General features: G+C 26.0%; 1 protein-coding gene across 1 annotated transcript; it reads left to right on the top strand.

Moving 5' to 3' along the window:
- Positions 1–10,408: 10,408 nt before the first annotated feature.
- On the top strand, positions 10,409–21,086 carry LOC135927895 (putative glutathione-specific gamma-glutamylcyclotransferase 2). The gene is made up of 5 exons (XM_065464140.1): positions 10,409–10,556; positions 10,605–10,743; positions 11,075–11,116; positions 16,470–16,652; positions 20,451–21,086. The coding sequence occupies exons 2-5, from the start codon at positions 10,609–10,611 to the stop codon at positions 20,907–20,909; spliced, it is 819 nt and encodes a 272-aa protein (XP_065320212.1). The 5' UTR covers positions 10,409–10,556; positions 10,605–10,608; the 3' UTR covers positions 20,910–21,086.
- The last annotated feature ends 532 nt before the right edge of the window (positions 21,087–21,618 follow it).

The raw sequence follows: 21,618 nt of genomic DNA, 5'->3' as shown, positions 1-21,618 counted from the left end.
TTTCTCAATAAAATAGAATAAAAATATTCTTATCAAATTCCTTCCTTGATTCTGCATTTTTTTAAAAAAAAGAAGACTTATTAATAAAATAAGCATTTAATTAAATGGTAATTCCTGCTTTATTTATAGTATAAGGTGAGGTTTGCCACCAATAAGTATCGGTAGAAATAGCTCCATTTTTAGCAAAGTTTTTAACCGATATACTGTTAAAAATTGCTGTCATTTTACTAAAGACAGTCATTTCACAACAGTCATGGCCGTTGTAAAATGACTGAATTGGTTAATGACTGCTGCAATATATTTTTCTTCTCAAAAATATTGGCAGCCATTTTTTAATGAATATAAATGTTTTGGGATTAAAATGACAGGGATAAATTTTACTGCTCAAAATTAATTACTCGCTTCAAAAAAATTGTTGCTATTTTATCTAGGAAAACCTATGTTTGAAAATAATAAAAATTAAAATGACAGCGATTAATAAAACTGCAGGAAATATTGATTACTTGCTCCAAAAAAATTGGGGGCCTTAAGAAGATTCTGGTTTAAAATAATTGAATATAAAATTATTATTATTAATATAACTTATAATAATTTCTCGCTTTTAAAAAATAAGCGGGCATATTTTAATTATTATTGCGAATTGATAGTAACGTGATTGCGATCGTGATCACGATTTAGCCGCTATAAATGCAAAATACAGTAAATATCATATTGAATTTATAGTTACCGATCACGATAAATATTTTATTTCTTCATTTTCGGGCTGTATCTTTTGAAAATATTATATATCCCGCATTCCTATTTCTATATTTTGATATATATGTATCTGGAATAAACTCTGATATCTAATGTCCAATAATATTACACAAGTATCCAGTATAGAAATTTTTTAATTTATCATAATGAATATCTTCGCGGATGTATTATCCAAACTCAGCAAATATTAATTTAATTTGAATCTTTGGCAGATTCTCTTTTTTGCTTACCGCCAAAGCGGACCTAGCTTAGGCCAATTGTATTTTATTAGAATATATATCGGTAAGAATATATATAAAAAAAATATATTAATACAACTTATTTTAGTTCATTTTACCCTCGTTTTAGAAACTATCCATTAGATGGGACTAAATTATGCTTTCTAGAAAGTATATAATTGATCTATTTGTAATCTAACTAGTTTTAAATCTTTTTAATGGTATATTTTCAAATAAAATATATATTTCTAATCATATAAATTTTTAAGAAGGGCACCGAACAGTGTCTAAATGACCAGGAAGGAGAAGGGGTATGTAAGAGACAAATGTCTCCAAAATATATTCGCATTTTGGAAGGTAGATATTTTTTTTTTTGGGGGGGGTCGTTTTTGACTTGAATTATAATTTTTTTAAATCCAATATTTTATACAATTATGATGTTTATCATTGATTGTATTCTGACAAATAAAAATTAAAGAAAGAAATCTGTCAACCAAAACAATTTTCTTTTTGAATTTTAATCATTTTTATTTATTTTTTTAGCATTAAATTAATATTTTCCAATTTCACAATTAAAGATTAATATTGCTCTAATTTGGTAATTTTCTAAAAATATAGAGGTTAAAATATATGATTAATTTTATTAATAAATTTGAGTTTCCTCCTTTAAAAGGGAAGGTAGGAAAGGAGAAGAGAACGGAATAGGAAAAGGAAACGAGGAGAAAGGAGAAAGAGAAATTAAAAGGGAAAGGAAGGAAAAAAGAAAGAAAAAGGAATATTGAAAGGAAATTAAAAAGGGAAGAGGGAAAAGGAAAGAAAATTGTAAAAGGTAAGAAAGGATAAGTGAAAAAAAGAGAAATAATAAGAGAAATTAGAAGGGAAAGAAAAAAAAAGAGAAGGGAAAGGAAAGGAAAGGAAAGGAAAGGAAAGGAAAGGAAAAGGGAAAAGTAATGACTGAAATTTAAAGGGAAGGAAAAGGAAAAAAAAGAGAAAGAAAAAGGAATATAGAGGGGAGAAGAAAAATGGAAAGAAATATATAAATTAAAAGAGAAAAAATTAAAAAGTAAAAAGGGCCATAAAAAGAAAAAACGTAAAGGGAAGGAAAAAGAAAGGGAAAGGAGAAGGAGAAGGGAATGGAAATGAGGAAAAAAAGGAAGTAATAAGAGCGAAATTAAAAAGGAAGGAAAATAGAAAGAAAGAGAAATATGGAAAGGAAATTAAAAGGAAAAGAGGGGAAAGAGAAAAGTGTAATTAAAAGGTAAAGATAAGGGTTAAGGGATAGAAAAAGGTAATGGAAAAGAAAAAGTGAAAGTAAATTAAAGGGAAAGGAAAAGATAAAGGGAAAGTGAAAGAACAGGGAAAGGAAAATGGAAAGTGGGAAGAGAAGAAGGGCAAGGAAAGGAAGAATGAAAAGAAAAAGGGGAAGGTAAAGAAAGATAAAAAGATAAGGAATAGAGAAAATAAAATAAAGGAAAAGAAGAAGTCAAAAAAGGAATAGGTAAAAAAAAAAGAATAGAGAAAATAGCAAAAAAACGGTAAATGAAAGGGAAATGAAAAGAGAAGGGATAAGAAAAGAAAAGATAAAGGGAAAGAAAAGGGAAAAGGGGGAAAGAAAAAGGAAAAAAGGGGAAAGAATTGCAAAGCAAAAGGAGAAGAGAAAAATAGATAGGGAAGGAAAAATGAGAAAGGAATAAAAAAGGATAGAAAAAAGATAAGGGAAAGAAGGAGAAAGGAAAGGAAAGGAAAGGAAAGGAAAGGAAAGGAAAGGATAGGAAAGGAAAGGAGGAAAGAGATGGAAAGATAAAGGGAAATGTGCAAAACAGAAGAGAAAAAGGAAAAGAAGAGGGAAATAAAAAAGAAAAGGAAAAGAAAAAAAAGAGAAGCGAATATCTTTATTTTATATGGTTGGTAGAATTTGTTTGGATTTGTGACTTTGGAACGTTTATTTTGTTGATTATCCAGTCATCTTCTTCTTTACGGCAGATAAATCAAAATTTGTACAATCATTAAAAAGGGTTAAGACAGGACTTGTATTCTATAATAAAAACAAATTGAAATATTTATAAAATATTGCACTGAACCTGCAGAAGGAGTCAATATAGGTTGAACTCTCTAGCAATTGTGGGAATATCAGTAGATGTTTGTAAAGCTAAAATAGATGTTTTCTAAATGTAAGAAAGTATAAGAAAAACATTTAAAAAATTATTGTACGTATAAAGTTAAATAAACATTTTTGAATTTGTAGTATATATATATATGCCTAACTTTTATTTGTATGGTTGGTAGATTTTGTGATCTCTGAAATATTATTTTTGTTGATTAACAATCCACTTTCCGGGCCGGGCCTGAAATTTTTTTTAAAAAATACCAGGGGGGGGGGTGGGTGCTGAAATTTTTTTTATATTTGAAATCGCCATTAATAGCTATAAAAATCATATTTTTCAAAATCCGGGCCAGGCCTGAAAATTTTTAAAAAAAGCCGGGCTGGGCCTGGAAGAATAAAACCCGGGCCAGGCCGAAAAAAAATTTCGTTCAAATGATACCTCTGCAGTGAGAAATATTGAAATGCACACATAAGGTTAATTTTTTTCTCTATACTACAGCAATAATTAGCCATTAATGAATGATTTAAAATGATCAAGCTATAAAGAAAATATCAACACCAAATTAAAAAAATGGCTAAAATATTCTTTAAATTACCATATTTACTTTTAAATCAATTGGATTCTTATTCTTATTCTTATTTAAATTTATCATATAATTATATATCAACCCTCCCTTATACTTTCTATTCAACCTAAAGAGCTATGAGCAAATTAAAAAAAACAAAACTAGAACACGATATAAAATTTCATACCTTTATTTAGTAAATTTACTATATCCAGCATAATTGATCTTTTTGAAAAATTTAAGATTGATGATATTATAACACATTTTGCCTTGAAATCTATAAGATTATCCAAATTGTTAAAAAAAATAAGCAATGTATCTTTGCAGCTTATATATACATTTTTTAAATGTAAATTTAATTTTATTATAATTTAGCATAATTAGTTTTTTATAACTTAAGAGAAAAATATACTGTAATGATTATATTATAATATTTTATATAATTATTATACATAAATATTTTTCATGAATTAAAATATAATTCTATAGATTTTTAGAATTGAGCCAAATATATCTCTTTAAAATTATAATTACTAGCCTTTTATTATTTAATATTTAGGGTGCGTCTAAAGTAAAAAAATTTTATTGCTCATATGAGCTAACATCACGAGTGTCATCAGCCATGACAGCAAAATAGCCTGCCTCCCTTATTTCTGATGCTATGTACTTTACGATTAAGTTTCCAGCTGCAGATAGCATTTGATTTTGTGATTGAGGTGAGCAATAATGAGCATTGCCTGGTGGTTTATATGCTATTAAAAATGGATCATACTCTTTCAGTTTAATATTTCACAATAATTTCCTTGATTACTGCTTGTCTTACTTTCATAATGACCTCTAAGGGGAAGTTTCAACTTACCACATAGTATTATAATTTTGAATAATCGTTTCAAATATTCTCTTCTTTCAAATATTGTTGATTTAGTTAGAGCTATAAATTTTTCTTTAATGGTGCCTTCTATCAAAGATTGTTTTAAATGGTTCCAGAGAATTACATTCGTTGCATGACCATTTGTTGCTCCGTGAGTTGTTAAGTATTCTTTTACCTTACGAAATTTTTGATAACCTTGATTAAAAAGGTATCCTTTTTGAGGTTGAGTGGGAAAATTATGACAAGGAAAACAAAAAATAGAGTTTATGGTTATGCTATATTCAATCCAGGGAAAGGATTTGTACCACTGAGTTTGAAAGCATCGTTTATCTTTATCCATTACAATATATGGATAGGCACCTAATATAGGTTGCATAGGACCAGTTGTTTTAGTACCCAGATCCAATTCTTCTGAAAAAAGTGATAAAAATTAATAAATGAATTAAAATATAATTGGTTTTAGAAAATTATGATAAATATTATATATTTGAAGAAAAACATTGTTAAAATAAAAATAATACTTGTATAAGCTCTTCTAAAAAAGTGACAAATATTAATATAAAAATTAAAATATTATTGCTTTTATGAAAATTATGACAAATATTATATATTTGAAGAAAAATATTATTAAAATGAAAAAAATACTTGAATAGTTGTTATTTTTAGATTGGGCCAAACGTATAGCTTCTATTATTTTATAAATAAATATAAAATATCTTATAAACAAATTAATTTACTTATTTTCTTTCCTTCTGTATCTACATTATTTATAATCATGTCATTCACAATACTTTCTTTATTATTTAATAAATCTAAATAAGGTTAATTTTAAAATGTATTTCATCAAATGTAATTTGTTGTAATAAAACTTCTTTATCCAATATACCTTTATATTTACTGCTATCAAGAATCTGGCTTGTTGTAGTATCCTCTTCAGAATCCATGCCTAAAATTTTATATTTAAAAAATTAATACCTTCAGAGATATCTATACATTGGATCTCACATATATCTTCAGATTGAGCCACACATATTGCTTCAATTATTTTAAAAATAAAATATCTTATATATAAATTAATTTACCCATTTTCTTTCCTTCTGTACCTACATTATTTACAATCATGTCATTCACAAACACAATACTTTCTTCATTATTTAATAAATCTAAATAAGATTAATTTTAAAATGTATTTCATCAAATGTAATTTGTTGCAATAAAACTTCTTTATCCAATATACCTTTATATTTACTGCTACCAAGAATCTGGCTTGTTGTAGTATCCTCTTCAGATTCTATGTCTATATAAAATTTTATATTTAATTTAATTATATTTTAAAAATTAATACATTCAGAGATATCTGTACATTGGATCTCACATATATCTTCAGATTGAGCCACACATAGTGCTTCTATTATTTTATAAATAAAATATCTTATATATAAATTAATTTTTTACCTATTTTCTTTCCTTCTGTATTTACATTATTTACAATTATGTCATTCACAATACTTTCTTCATTATTCAATTAATCTAAATAAGATTAATTTTAAAATGTATTTCTTTTCAGTGTATTTATTTTTGTAAATATAATATATAAAAAGTAATATTCCATATTATAGTGTCCATTTTTCAAAAATATATATAAATAAGCAAACTATTCTAAATTTATTTAGCATTTTTATTAAAATATAGTTTATTATTAAGTTAGGATAAACAAATAAATATATAATTATCAAATTATGAAAGAATGATTGAGTAAACAATTTAGCCAATATTATCTTTATTAATGTAAAAAGAATAATAGTGTATGATTTTTTAAGATATTGACTATTTATATAGAAAATATTTACTATGTTTTATTTAGCTAATATTTTGACATCACCTTATGTGATTATAATAGAAAAATTTTAAAAAAAATTTTACATTTCTAGTGTCCTGCTCCTGAAAGGTGAAAATATATTGTAAAACAATTTTTGCTTAACTTGAAAACTAAAGAAATCAATTTGTTTAATACTCTGGTGAAAAATGACTTAAATAGAAATTCTATAGAAATTAGGCAAATTTGGGAGGAAATAGGAAAAACATATAACTTGAATTATGATCAAGTGAAAAAGAAACCTTCCATTAAAATACATAATTAACTAATAAATTTTTATTTTTTAAAACTTAAATGTCCAAAGTGTTTTGTTATTAATTCGTGAAAATTTTAAGGATTTTTTCAAAACATTTTGGACACAGACTTATATATAACTTTATTTACCTATTTTCTTTCTTTTAAAATTTTTGTTTTCAATATTTACTAGTAGATAGCCCGTCAAAAATGACGGAGAATGAGAATTTTATTCGTTTTTTTAAGAAAGATGTTACCTTTTATTTAAAAATCATATCCAATTTATATAATTTTTATACCCCCCCCCCTTCCCATTTAGGTCAAGTCCAAGCAATGTCATTGAGTCCAACCCATTAGGACTAAGATTGGAAACTATTATTTGAGTTAAAATATATTTAAATGAGCTTGTACCCAATACCAAAATTCTTTGTAAATATATTACTGGTTACATAAGACTAACATTTAACATTAAAAAATTTCAAGCCAGGTCCAGCTCATAATATTTGGAAAAAATTTTCACGCGTTCAAGACCTTATAATTTATAAAAAAATTTCTCATGCCTAGTAGATAAAATAATTAGTATAATTAACTTAATTTAATATTCTTATTTGAGTATATATCTTTTCTTTTTTTAAAAAAGAATTTAGATTAATTTAATAATCTTACTTCTTCAAAAGGAAACTTTGATTAAGTCTGTTTAAGAGTGCCCTTATTTAGAGAATTTTTTTAAATAACTGGCACTCCGATTTCAGGAATTCAAGAAAAATGATAGTCTCTAAAAATAGATATAATCATAAAAAATCAACAAATAAATTACTTCTTCTGATTTCAGGAATTCAAATAAAATGATAATCTCTAAAAATTGGTATCTGGCACTCCGATTTCAGTCAAGGAAAATGATAGTCTCTAAAAATAGATATGATCATAAAAAATCAACAAATAAATTACTTCTTCTGATTTCAGGAATTCAAATTTGATATGAACATCTGTTTATAAAAAAATCAACAAATAAAAAATAAATACATACCGATGACATGACGTAACGATGACATGACGTAGCGATGACATGACGTAGCGATGACATGATGTAGCGACGACATGACGTCACGATGACGTAGTGAGGACATCGGAAAATTATAATATAGATAACTTTTAAAACTACAATTAATCGTCTTTCAACTAAATCAAAGTTTGAATTTTAAAAACTGTATAAAATATACTTTGTTCATCACCAGCTTTATTATTGAATTCTCTTCTTTGGTCCTCAAGATTATTGCTACTTTTATCTTTAGTTTTTTTCATAAAGTCTTTAATGCTTAAATTTTTAAATCGCAAAGTCATTTTATTTAAATAGTGATTTTAAACTCGGCTTACAATATTAAATTTGTTAATTTTCAATTAATAAATCTTTATATTTATTTAATTAGGGTTATATAATAATTTAATTAATAAAAATCAATTAAACTTCAACTGTTAATGCTAAATTGATAAACATTATGCATGGTATTGATATTTTATTTTTAACAAAGAATTTGATTGCAAGCTGACATAGTGAAAATATAATTTATATGTATTAATCTAATCTAATAAAATTTAGATAGTCTTATTAATTTTTAAATAATAAAATTAAATCTATATATTATTTAATAGAATTATAATAAACAGGGGACAATCAAAAAAATTTTTTTTTAGTTTAAGGGGATATTAAGGAACCATTAAAAAAAAATTTTTTTTTGCTTCATGGGGCTATTCAAATTTTTTAGGGGGCTTGAGACCCTGCGCCCCCCCCTAGTGACGCCACAGCACTTGAGGCCAATGCAGCATTAAATTTAATATACATAATAAGAAAAAAAATTTAAACAAATTTATTATTCTTTGTATTATTTAATTTAAAAAAATCATCTATAGTAAATATCTTTTTTTTTATCTGGCTAGGCTCTGTCTAAAATTATAATAGTAATAGTTAGAATAGAAATTATATAGTGGATTGGCATGAATGACCATTTTTGATGACTGACTAGGCCACTACACTTTCCTTTTTTTTTATCTATTGAACCAATTTCTCTCCAAATTGGATAAAATGTGGAAGGATTGAAATAAGTATTTTTTCTAGCATGTTTTGATAAAATTTAAAAATGGGGTTAATTTTAATGTTTAAAATCCATAAAATAATTTACAAAATATTATCTTAATGATGCTAAAATAAAATGGCGGTTTTTAAGTTATAATATAATTCTTGAATAATATCTTATGGACAGTTGAGACATACCATGTTTGGACTGGGCTAGTAAATCAGCTTTGACATAAACTCACCTAACTAAAAAAAACTATTAATGATACAGCTTTGATTCTAATTTTATTTTAAATATTAAAGATTGGGTTACACCATGTTATTATATTATTAGCTAGCTACCTTCTGCTATCGCTATTTTCTTTTAAAATGATAACGCACTAAAGCTACCACTGCTGAAAAAATGCACTATTCTACTTTAGCAACGCTGTTAATCACCAACAGAAAAATCAATTGTTATATCTAGACTAAATGGGCCTGAAAGATTTCAAATAAATTTTGTTGGGAGATTATAAATGGTAGATTATTATAAGATTCCTTTTATTAATATAACAATAGCATTGTGATTTGACAAATATCGCTGCCGAAGGTCGTGAATTATTTTTAGGAGAGTAGGAGTAGATTCTATAGGGGGGCTTGTCTCCTGCAAATTTTTTGCCATATAGACGTTGCACCTAAGAACTAGATAAAATATTATCTTAATTTATTATTTCTTTCAAATAGATTAAGATTGATTACTCCTAACGACAAAAAATCTACCTATATGAAAATATTTAAATATATATATATGAACATTTAAAAGATTTAGCTAAAATCGGACTATTTCTTGCCTGTAGTGTTATTAAATCGAATCCCAACAGTCAAACAAATTCGTGAAGAGGAAAGAGTATTTTTTTCAAGATTAAACAATTGATTAATATTATCTATTTTATAGAATATTATAATACGAGAGTCCTGCTATCCCCATGGAATATATGTCACTGAAATAAAATAAAAAATTAAAAACCTATCAATTAATGTCAATTGTTAATGTATTTTCTTCTCCAAACTACTAATTTAATTCATATTTGTTGCAATTTTTAGTATAAATAATATTTTCAAATATTTTTTAAAAACCTTTTTGAAAATAATGATAAAAGGAGAGAAATCAAAATTTTTAGTTTAGTTGATGATAAAATGTAAAAACAAATATAAAAATATTTGTCTGTCTTCTATGTGGCTATAAATATTATGAAAAAGAAAAATAATTATATAAATTTTTTAACAATAATAAAAAGAAAAATATTAAATTTAAAATTTTTCAATATTTTTTTTATCACGGAAGTTTGCCCCTTCCACAAAATTTGGAAAGGGACGAAAACCCATAAAAATATTGCGGCTCCAGTTAAAAATGATTTTTTAATTTTTTAGAAAAAAATATTTTTATTATATTTTTATTTTTAATAATAAGATTCATTATATAATTAATTTTTTTTCTTAAGAATTTTAATTGAATTCAATTTTACCCCGTATTTGAAATATAGGCCCTGATTAATAATATAATATGTCAAAATATTTAATTTATTAAATCCTTAAACCTAATATTTACACCTCCCATGTAATAATATATAATTTAGTTTATGTTTTTATGACCTAAATTTTTAATTATAAAGGTGATAGTTTGATAAAATATATTTCCGCCCTTTCATAAAATATTTTTTATATTTTATACATTCCATATGTTAAAGGTCGCAAATTAGAGATAACCAATTTAAATATGTGTTCAATGCAATTTTTTTTATAAAAATATGCCAATATATACGAGTGTGATCAGGATTTTTTTGGATTATCATTATCAAATCATTTCTTGATTTTATAAACGTAAAATGATAAAAATTTTAAATTTCCATAATTAAGTTCAATTTAAAGGTCTATGTGGATATTTGGGTATGGATCTTTATTATGGAGAACTAACTTTCCGTATGAAGAAAAACGACATGGTTATATCAAAAATTACATAAGGCGTTTCTGGCAAGCTAGTTTAGATCACAGAGGCACCGAGGAAATGGTATTACAAACATATATAATATAATATTTTTTTATCAATATATAAATTGATATATTTTGTTAAAAAAGCCTAAAAATTTCTTGGTGTAACTTAATATGTTTAAATTTAAAATATGTATCCGTTATATTTCTAATGAATAATAAGGCATTTTAAGTCTTTTAATTAATGATAAAAAATCACTGAAGATAATTCTCTAAAAAATTCCCTATAACTTTAAATTTTTTAAAATCAATTGAGGGTTTTTTATCTGAAATTATTACCATTGTAAAATATCTTAGACAATCAAACATTCCTAAATATTAACAATATTTTATTTGTAAAAATTTTTTAGCCAGGAAGAGTGGTAACCCTTATATATACAGGAAATCCAGAGGTAAATATATTCTTAAAATTAGCTTACAAAAATACTACAATTTTTAGTATTATATACAAAAATTAATATATATATTATAATTATATTTTAAAATTAGTAATTTAAGCCATAATATAATCACCAGTTTTTACCTGAAGGGGGAGGGGGGGGGGGGGGGTAGGAATAATGCTTAAAAGTTTTTTGAACTTTGAACCATGACCATAGTATATAAATAATCTCATTCATGACCAATTGAGCTGGGTTCGCTAAACCAGCTGTTAGCTTACTGTAGTGCCCCTACCTAACTTATATATGAAATTGGAATATTTTAGATTTAATCTAAATTAATATTCTAGATTATTATTTGAATAAATGAAATATTTATTGGCTACTTTTTAATTTGACTATAACATATTAGTTGAAACTAAAGCCCAGAAAGATTGCACTATATTGAGTACAATTCAATGAAACTTGTTTTGGTCAGACATGGACAGATATTCAGTTGACTTGCCTACATATGACCCTTGTTTTTTTAATATTTATTTCTCACTAGATCACAATGAGACCTTGACAAAATTTAAAATATTTTGTTTTCTTAATGTTTTTATTTTATAAATGGAATAAGGCTATGCCCCCCCCTCAAAAAAAAATAAAATAGGATCAGACCTTTTATTTAGATTGGAGTCAAATCTTTAAAAAAATATTTGGATTGGTTGGATGTCATTTTGTTTCTCTGGGTTGGACCTGAAAAAATTAGTGTAGGACTCTAGTTGAGAGATACATGTTTATATGTTAAACTATTGAGCTGCATCAAACCAACCCAACTGATTGGCTCATGTGGCTCAGATTTGCTTAGGTTGTTTTTTGTCTTTTAACCCTTTGGCTGGGCAATTTAACAAACCATAATAAATAACTAGGAGGGGAGTTGGTAAATTTTTAAAAAATAGTTTAATATATCAATTATATAATATGAAGAGCAATATATGAGGAAATTTTTTTTTTCTTCATCTTCAGATCAAACCTGGATTTAACATTATTTTTCGAAATTTTTATGCCTGACCTGGCTTGGATCTTTTTTAAATTTTGATTATTCATATCTTCCAACCCAGGTTTTTAAAATTTGATATTTTCAAAAAAATTTTGATTGACTAAATTTTTGAGATAAAAAAGAATCGGCAAATATGTATAAGTAGAAATAAATTTACGCCATGATCCACAAGAAAAATGGGGTATCAGTAACATCGGCTGATTTATGTGTTCTATCTTCTTTCTTTCTTTTTACGCCTTATTTGCTTCTAAGGCATTCATTCATTTATTAATATCTTCTGCTCAATCTAGGTGCCTTATGTTTTATATTCTTTTGTATTATTGATTTATTACTTCCATCTAATAGTTATAAATACCGAATAAATATTTAAATTTATCTCATCCTTGACATCCTATTTTCAAAAAGTGAGTTTTAATAGGTAACAATATTTTTATTTCCCTCGAGGTAATTATATCAGTTGGTTTTGACCTGTTTCAAATTTGTAATAGAATATTTACTTAAAATCCGGGTTATATATTGTAAAATTTACATAAATCATTTTTTTATTTCATACATCAAAAGTTAATATTAATTGGTTGGTTTGTCATGACTTCTTTAGGTTTTTACTCTATTTAGTATTATCATATTCATAGAAACTAAATATAACTTATTTTCGGTTTATATAAAGTATCAATTTTTTCTTGGCTAAACATTTTTACATAGCTTTCAAAAATCACCTTTCCAGGAATTTTGGGTGTAAAATTCGCGGAAATTTTTGATTGGTAGAAGAAATACATTTAGTGTAGGGTCGGATACGATTTTTTGGTATATTTACTCCTACACTAATACAATTCATGACACCAATCATCTAAAAGAAACAAAAGAAAGTTCACCTTAAAGTCTACTCACAAATATCAACGAAACACAATTATTTAATACGATAGTAACACAAAAGTCATAAAAACAAGCTTCAGCCTCCTAAGGCGTTTGTAACTTTTAATTTTTAAAAACTTACACATTTCGGGGATCGTAATTTAACCTTTAAACTATTTTTTTTTAAAAAAAATAAAATAATATAAATTATATATAGGGCAAATTTAATATTTTTTACTTTTAAAATATCGATGAAAAAAAAATATAAGTGAAAAAAAAATAAAATAATAAAAATACCAAAATTAAAGGACAAACAAAGTCGAAGGACAAATTCGGGTCGCGTATTGCTTTTTTATGATTGACCTTACGAGAAAATATTTTAAAACATAATATTTATATATTTATTTTTCTAGGGACTTTAAATAATTTTTTGAATTATTTTTTTTTAAAAAGATTGGGGTTTATTTCTTAGTAAATGTTACGAAGTGAAAGAGGTTTCTTAGCCCATTCATTAATCGTATTTTGAGTTGGTGTCCAGTTGTTGGGTTTTTTGGAGGGATGGAATGACTTCATAACATTTTAAAAGTTCCTAATTAATTTAATTAGTTAACTCCATCTATTTTGCTGAATCCTTTTTTCGATACTTTTTAAAAGAATATTTCGCCTTTATTTATATTCTTTTTCGTAATTATTAAACATTAAAATTAAACTATATACAGAGCTTGATAAATATTTTTTGTTGTTTCAAAATTTAAAACAAAAATATTTTTTTTGAAGGTCATAAGCCTAGAGCGTTTCAAACTCTGCTTTTAGACTGTCCAAAATCCTTTTAAAAAAAATTAGAATTGTTTTAAAACTTTCAGAAGTTTTAAAATTTTGATGAATTATATTTTGGGCATGTTTTTTATTTTTATATTAAAAAAAGCTTATATTTTTTTTCCCTAAAAAGCTTTAAAAGTTTGCGAGTATTTTTGGATATTTTGGAATTAGTCTAAAATAAAATAAAAATAATTTTTTATCCCCTACTCCTATTTTTTTTTGATTTACTTTTCGTAAACAATAATGTATTAAAATATAACTTAACTGCCAATCGGTTTTGGACTTTTGGGTAAAAGGAGAAATATTATTTTATACCCATGAGAAGAGAGACCATATACATGAATTGTACAAAAGCCCGAATTTGCTCGCCCCATCCCGGGGAAAAAAATATTTATTTGTCACGTAAGGACTAACTCGAAAATAAAAATATTTGTTGCCCGGTCCGTATATATTTGGAGATGAGAGAATAAAAATTTTTTAATTGAAATAATTTAACAATTTTAATTAATTTTTTTTTGGATATAATCTCTTTTTTTTCCCCATGAATCAAATATTTTACGAGATGATTGCCTGCCAGCTTTTATCAAATATTTTGAAAATAAATTTTAATGACATTTTTCTTTTTAATTTGTCAATTGAATGACGTAATGCAATACCATTGTTTGATGTCATTAATTTGGTATTGAATAGATAATGGAAGCACGTGACAAAGAATGCCGTGTAATTTATTTTTGGAAAGATGTTTAAATCTTTTTTTTGTCATCGCTAACAAAATCATCCGTAACCACGTCAAATCTAACGGAAGTAGAACTTCTTTAAAATAAATTTAAGAACTGGAAACATCGTATATTCAGAATTGGATATTCCAAATAATTATGTACTCAGGCGGTTCCCATTTAACGATTAAACTCTGTCCAAATTATTATTTTTTGCTTTCTTTTTTTTCTCTCTTCATTTGTTTTTCTTTTTATTATTTTAATTCTATCTCTTCTTCTTTTTTTTTTAATTCTAGGAATTTATCGAATTGATACGAGAAATTTTTATTTTTCAAATTGTCATTTTTTTTGTCGTCCAAATTCTACTTAAAAACGCTATTGTTCTTAAAATAACGAAACAAAAATCGATTTAAAATAAAATAATAGTTTTATAAAATAAATTGAGATAATTTAAAAGCAATGCAGCAAGTTAAACAATTTTATATCAAAGAAGTTAAACAATTTTAATGAAAGAAGTTAAACAATTTTATATGAAAGTTGTTACAAATAATTGGAAATGTTTAACAACAAATAATATTATTTAATTTGTAAAAAAATACATCTTTTTGAGATTAAAAGAAAATCAAATTAAATTTCATCATTTTTATCTATTTTTTTTTTTATTAAAAAGGGAATTAAATTTTTTTTTTTTAGAGAAGTTGATCTGGGAGATACCACTTGGAAGAATGATGTAATAAATCTTAACTCTGCATTTAAGGTTAGCGCGGCGGCGAAGGTATTTAATATTGCAAAAACACAGAATATTTTGTAATGTTGTTAAAACGACTCCATTTTTTAAAGCTACTACTAACCCAATATTTTAGCCACAAACACAAAAAATAAAATACAAGCTTCGAGATTTCGTTAATAGTCCAAACATTTATACGAGCAAAATCTCCAGGCTTGCCTAATATTCTTGGCTAAAATATTGGGTTAGCCGTTTTTAAAAATCGAGCCATTAAACATAATTTTGTATACTTCGCGGGGAATACGCGCTAAATGTGAATGCAAGGGGGTAAATCATCGCTCTTTTTAGTTTCTAGCTTATTGGTATAGACTATTGATAGATTAAATTAAAGCCAAAAAACTTAATAAGCGGAAAATAATTTTTCCGGAAAAAAAATCCCCAATAATAATTCCTAAAAAATAATTTCCCGGTATTGATTTTCTCAAAATTTTTAAATATTTTATATGAGGATTATTGATAAATTTATAAGGAATTATTTCTCCTATTTTATTAATTTTGTAATTTTTAATATCTTAAAAAACGGGGATTTTTTTTTCCGGGGAATTATTTTCCTAGATTTAAAAAAACTTGTTTAATTCATTATTTTTAAAACAATATTTATGTTAGAGATTTGTAAAGCTCGATCCTGTTAAGAATTTTCGCACAAGTGCTTAGCTCGGTCTTATTAAAATTTCACAAAAATTTAACCTCCGGCCTTTTAAAAAATTTTTTCGGCCATTACATTTTTAATTTCTATATATAATTTTTTTTTCTCCCCCCAATGTCAATTAAGGCTCTTATATCTCTTCCCTATGGCTATCTATTTATTTATTTTCCTACAACAACCTTTTTTATAAATCAATTGTGTCTGATATTTGTAATAGGATTATATCATAAATAACTAACTTTTTTAAAAAGCATTTTAGTAGACAGCTCTTATAATATAACTCGTAATTTATTTTCGAATATTACAAAAACAAAAAAATTTTAACGTCCGAGCTATTCTATTAAAATTTTATGAAAACTGGTTATTTATGTATAAATTATTCGGCCCGTGTAAAAAATTATTTATGTACGAATGGTCCAATCCGTTATAATCGCCGAGCCGTTGGGCTTTCAGGCGAGTCGAGTTTGCGAATATCTAATTTACGTTTTATTAATATTAATTACTAGGACAAAGTATGGGGCACGGCCTTCAAAGTTGCCCCAGAAAACATCTCTTCCGTCATAGAATACCTAGATTACAGGGAAAAGAATGGGTATTCCAAGCAGAAAATAGACTTTTATCCCAACACCCGCAACGTTTCCGATACCCGTTCTTCGAACGAATGCGACATTATGGTCCCGTGTCAAGAAGTGAATTTTTATTTATGACATAAAAATATCTATCAATTCCATAAATTCTATATTATTTTAAAAGGTTTATATCATTTATTATCTTTTAAGGACCTTGACAAAAAAAATTTATGTGATAATCTGAATAAAAATAGAACGATCGATAAAAAGAATTTTTTCGATTAAATTTAAAAAAAATTTTTTATTTGGGTTATTTAGGAATTAAATAATTTAAATTTTTCCAAACGATAAAAAAAGATTCGTAATACCGACGACAGTAGGAAATATTCAAAATGAATATGAATCGAATAATTTACTATTCGCAGTTATGCCAATCAAATAAGAATAGAAAATTCTATTAAACGTATAAACACGGATAGTAAATTATTCTATTTATTTTAAAGTTCTTTTCTTTCTTTATATTTTAAATGTGGAAATCCAAATCAAAACTATTTCCCCCCATCCCACTTCGATTTTATTCAAATGACGATGGCATCTTCATAATTCTTTACCCCCCCCCCCCCCCCCCTTCCCCACTTTCAATTTCAATTACGATCTTGCGTCATAACCCCTCCCTCTTATGGTAACATCTAACTGACCATTTTCTTATTATATACTCAGTCATTATTTTCAGTTATTACCTTAAATGGGAGTTATATATTACAAATGATAAATTAGTCAAATAAAAAATCGTTGTTGCCAATACAAAGAAATATTACTTGGTTTTATAATGAACCCTTCTTTTTTTTTAATTATTAAAATAAAAATTAAACTATATAATATAGGGGCATAATAAATTTTATTATAATCATTAAATTTTTCTTTTAATTGATATGGCAATTAGTGATCTACATCGGGCTTAATTTTTCACGGTCCGAAAATTTTTTTTCTTTAAATTTGTCTGGCCCGATCACCACCAAATTTTTTTCTTATTTGGAAAAGCCCAACCCGAAATATGAATTATTCATCCCCTTCGACCTGATCTAAATATCCAAATATAGAAAAATTTAATTTTTTTTTTAATTGTAAAAAAAATAAAATATTGGCACCCTAGAATTTTAAAATATATCAATTTATTTCACAAAATTGATTGATATCATATTTAAAAATTTAAGCCCTACCCGAATTTTTAAAAAAATATCAGGTCCGAAGCCGGGTTCGGGCCGGTATTTGCAGATCTTTAATAGAGATTATAGAATTCCAAGAAGCATTATAATTTTATAATACCAACTAGGACTGTTTTTTTTAAATAAAAAAAATTCATTTCAATTCAAATTATTATAAATGATTTTATTTAATATAATAATATTTTACAGGATTTACGTAATCGTGTTATACGTGTATTATTCTTGCAATATCATATGATAATTGTCATGGGAATACATTTTCGGCAAAGTCACATTTTTTAAATTTAAAAAAAATGGCAGTATTATTTGTTGAGCGCCTTAAATTTAAAAAAAACTGATTTCGCGGCCTGGCTTAGGACCGATCTGCTGTGAAGTTTATTCCAGTATATGTGTATAATATAGGGGTAAAAAAAACAAAAAAAATGTGTGCTTAAAAATTATTTAATAAATATGAATATTAAAACACTTAAAATTAAAAAAAAATAGAAAGTCATGGAAAGATTTGTGAGAATGAAAAATTTAAAACAAAATATTGGTAGATTATATTTTCCTTAGGGATCGTAGTAGTAATATAAAAAAAATTAAAAATAAATCTCTAATAAAAAAAAAACCTCTATTATTGACTCGTTTTTAATTTATAACAAACTATTAAATCACGTATTGCCGGATTACGCGCATTGCCGGTAGTTTTCGGTATGTGAAACCGAAAAAAAGCACCAAATCAACAAGGTAAAGAAATCTTCATGGAGTATGAAGGTAACGAAATGCAGTTTATATTATAAAATGAATGATTCTTTACTTGAATTTTCTCTGAACCATGTCTAATCACGGATAACGAGTGTAAACCTTGTAATACTTATTAGATTATATGATAGATAGATCTCTTTTGATGAAGTAGAGGAAACATTATGCAAATTATGATAAAATAATAGATATGGAGGAAATTTAATTAGGCACCCGAATTGAATATCGGCAGGCTTCGATAAAAATTTTATAAAATCAGTTCGAACCTTTAACCGTTTCACATATATGAATTATTTTATCACTAATTGATGAGATTTGGGGCAAACGTAAGGCAAGCATGAAAATATTTAAAAAGTTTTACAATAATTTATTCCGGCTATGTGCAACACATAAAAATATAATTACAATATGAAGAAAGATAAAAATTATAATCTCATGTCATTTGAATATATATATTTAGTAGTGTTGTTAATTAGTCGACTTTAGACTTCATCAAAATAATTTACACAAAAACCTATGATAAAACCAAAGATTGTTTTTTATTATTATTATTGCACCATATACAATTATACAGTATTTATAAACTAATAACCCATAGTAAATAATTATTTAAATTGTTCTCCTAAAAAAAATAAATCAATAAAAAATATTTTCCCAAATTATATCTATTAAGAAATAGAAATTTTTTATTGAGAATAATTTTAATAATTTTAAATACCAATTTGAATAGCTGGAACCGTAAAATAGCTATTTATCAACCAAAATTTATTGATGATAATAAAACAGTTAGTTTGTCAAATGGTTTAAACCTATTCATATTCGGTTGACAAAATTGTTAACGGCTAATTTCGGATCCTGGCTTTAATAACTAAGGTTTAATTATAGAATCCGATTCTCAGTTTATAGGCGAAAAATATTTTTGCCAAACAGGTTGTATTGAATTTGAGAAGTTCAATTCCAAATATCGCTACGATTAAAATTACCTATAAATCCCAATGCTCCTCCCTCGGTTTGCCATATGCGGAAACGATTGTCATGAATAATTTCTTACACGGTTAAACTAAGGGTAATCAAGAATGTACTTCGATAGCTAAGATTATCGAAGCTTTAAAAATCACTTAAGGCAAAGGGGGCAACTTTGAGACTGTAAAACTTAACAAATGCGAAACCTTTATTTTATCTGAATAAAAGGTTGTCTATTCAATCACATGATGGATGATAAATTATGTTTGCATTAATAAAACTTTACCAGTTCAAATAAAAATAACTGTTCAAAAACTGGTTGATAGTTTTGTATACAAAAATATTACATTTTTATTTGTGATTTATAATACTATATGTAAATAATTTGATATATTGGAATTCAATTTATCCCTAGGCATTATAAGCCAAAAAAATGTTATAATATGGCAATTTGCTAAAGTTTGTAAAAATTGTGACTGTTATCAACCAAAATTGATTGATAATAATTTTGGAAACAATATTTTATAAGCACAAAATCACGAGGTTCGGTTCACGGACATTTTAACCGTTCAGACTCGATAAAAAATGCCGGTTTTAAGCTTAGGTTTGGATTCCTGATCTAACTAATATTTATTAGATCAAATAATTGTTTTAATATCGACTTTTAACATCAATGAATTGTTTTACAATTTTTTTATGTTGGTTTATCCGAATTTAAAAAGGCGAATTAATAACTTGATTTTGTCTTTTGGCCAATTTAAAACATAAATCATGTAAATCCTGTTTATTTTTTAAATATAAAAAACTTGCTTTACTATCCATAAAAATTGTAAAAAATAAAAAATATAGTATTTAGACTTGAGAGTTAAGTTCAACTTTTCCAAACGTAATAGGGGGGGGGATTAAAGAAAGGGAAGCAAAAGTTAACATTAATTTTTATTAATCAAGTTTGATTATTTTTGCCCCTACTTATTTTCCTGCATAGGATATCATACAAGTTGAGGCCTATATAGCCGACGAGACCAACGATCATTACCTTGGCCCAGCCCCGCCAAATTTCATCGCCCGTCAGATAGTTCAATGTCAAGGCATATCCGGTCCAAACCTGGAATACCTAACTCAACTTTGCGCGACATTAGCCGCTATAACCCCTTCTAACCAAAATTTTGATCCTGACGGTCATTTATCCCTATTAACGGAACATGTTAAAATGATACTTAGCTTAGACAAAGAGGGAAATGACACAACTAGCAGTTCTTTCGAAGAAAAGGGAACTATTGACGATTACCGGGAGACGGCTAAAACCAAAAATAAAATATCAATTACTTCGGATAGTTTAGAGAAATCTGGGATTGATCACGGGTTTAAAGCTGGTTGTGCCGGATTAGTCTGTTTTGCCGATTGGTCTAGCTTATCCGCTCCTAAACCTTCAAAGGCTAGTTAAAATATCGCGAACTTATTTTTAAGCTTTCATATCTTCCTCATTTATAATTTTTTTGGGTACTAAATACTATTATTACTCTAATCTTAATAACATTTCGTCGCCTCCATATAGCCTTCAAAACATTCAATTTATAATCAGTTATTTTTTACCATAGAGGCGTTTTTTTCTCCATTAAAATATATAATCGAATAATAATGAAAATCTTATCAGTATCATTTTTTCAAAATCTTTACCAAAAATCTCATGGGCTTTTTATAATTCATATTACTTATTTTTGTGTAATAAAATAAGGTTGGGGGAAAAATGTTAGGGCATAGTTTTACTCATAGTAGCCTATTTACTTAATATGCAAATCCTAAGGACTATCATATTATATTCTTTATTCCCTATTTTTCCTTTTCCGTTAAATAAAATTTTAAGTTATTTGTATAGGATTATATGTATATTTTTTTTAGAGTTTTTATTCCATTTAATTTTAGCTCAAGCATAAACATAAAGAATGAAAAAAAACTATTTGTTTTCCTGAATGCACATTTTAAAATAATAGATATTAATATATTATAATATTGAATTTTTATTTTATGTTACTAATGATATTTTTACAAATATGATTTAAAAATCGCCTCAATAAATCGTGTATATGTATTAAAAATTTGTTAAACTTTTTAATTTGTTTGTATTTATTTGATGAGTAACTTTGCCAATTTTT

This window comes from Gordionus sp. m RMFG-2023, chromosome 4 (assembly GCF_954871325.1).
Source record: "Gordionus sp. m RMFG-2023 chromosome 4, tfGorSpeb1-WG-v2, whole genome shotgun sequence".
Classification (NCBI taxonomy): Eukaryota; Metazoa; Nematomorpha; class Gordioida; order Chordodea; family Parachordodidae; genus Gordionus; species Gordionus sp. m RMFG-2023.
This window is presented reverse-complemented; position numbering and strand designations above follow the sequence as displayed.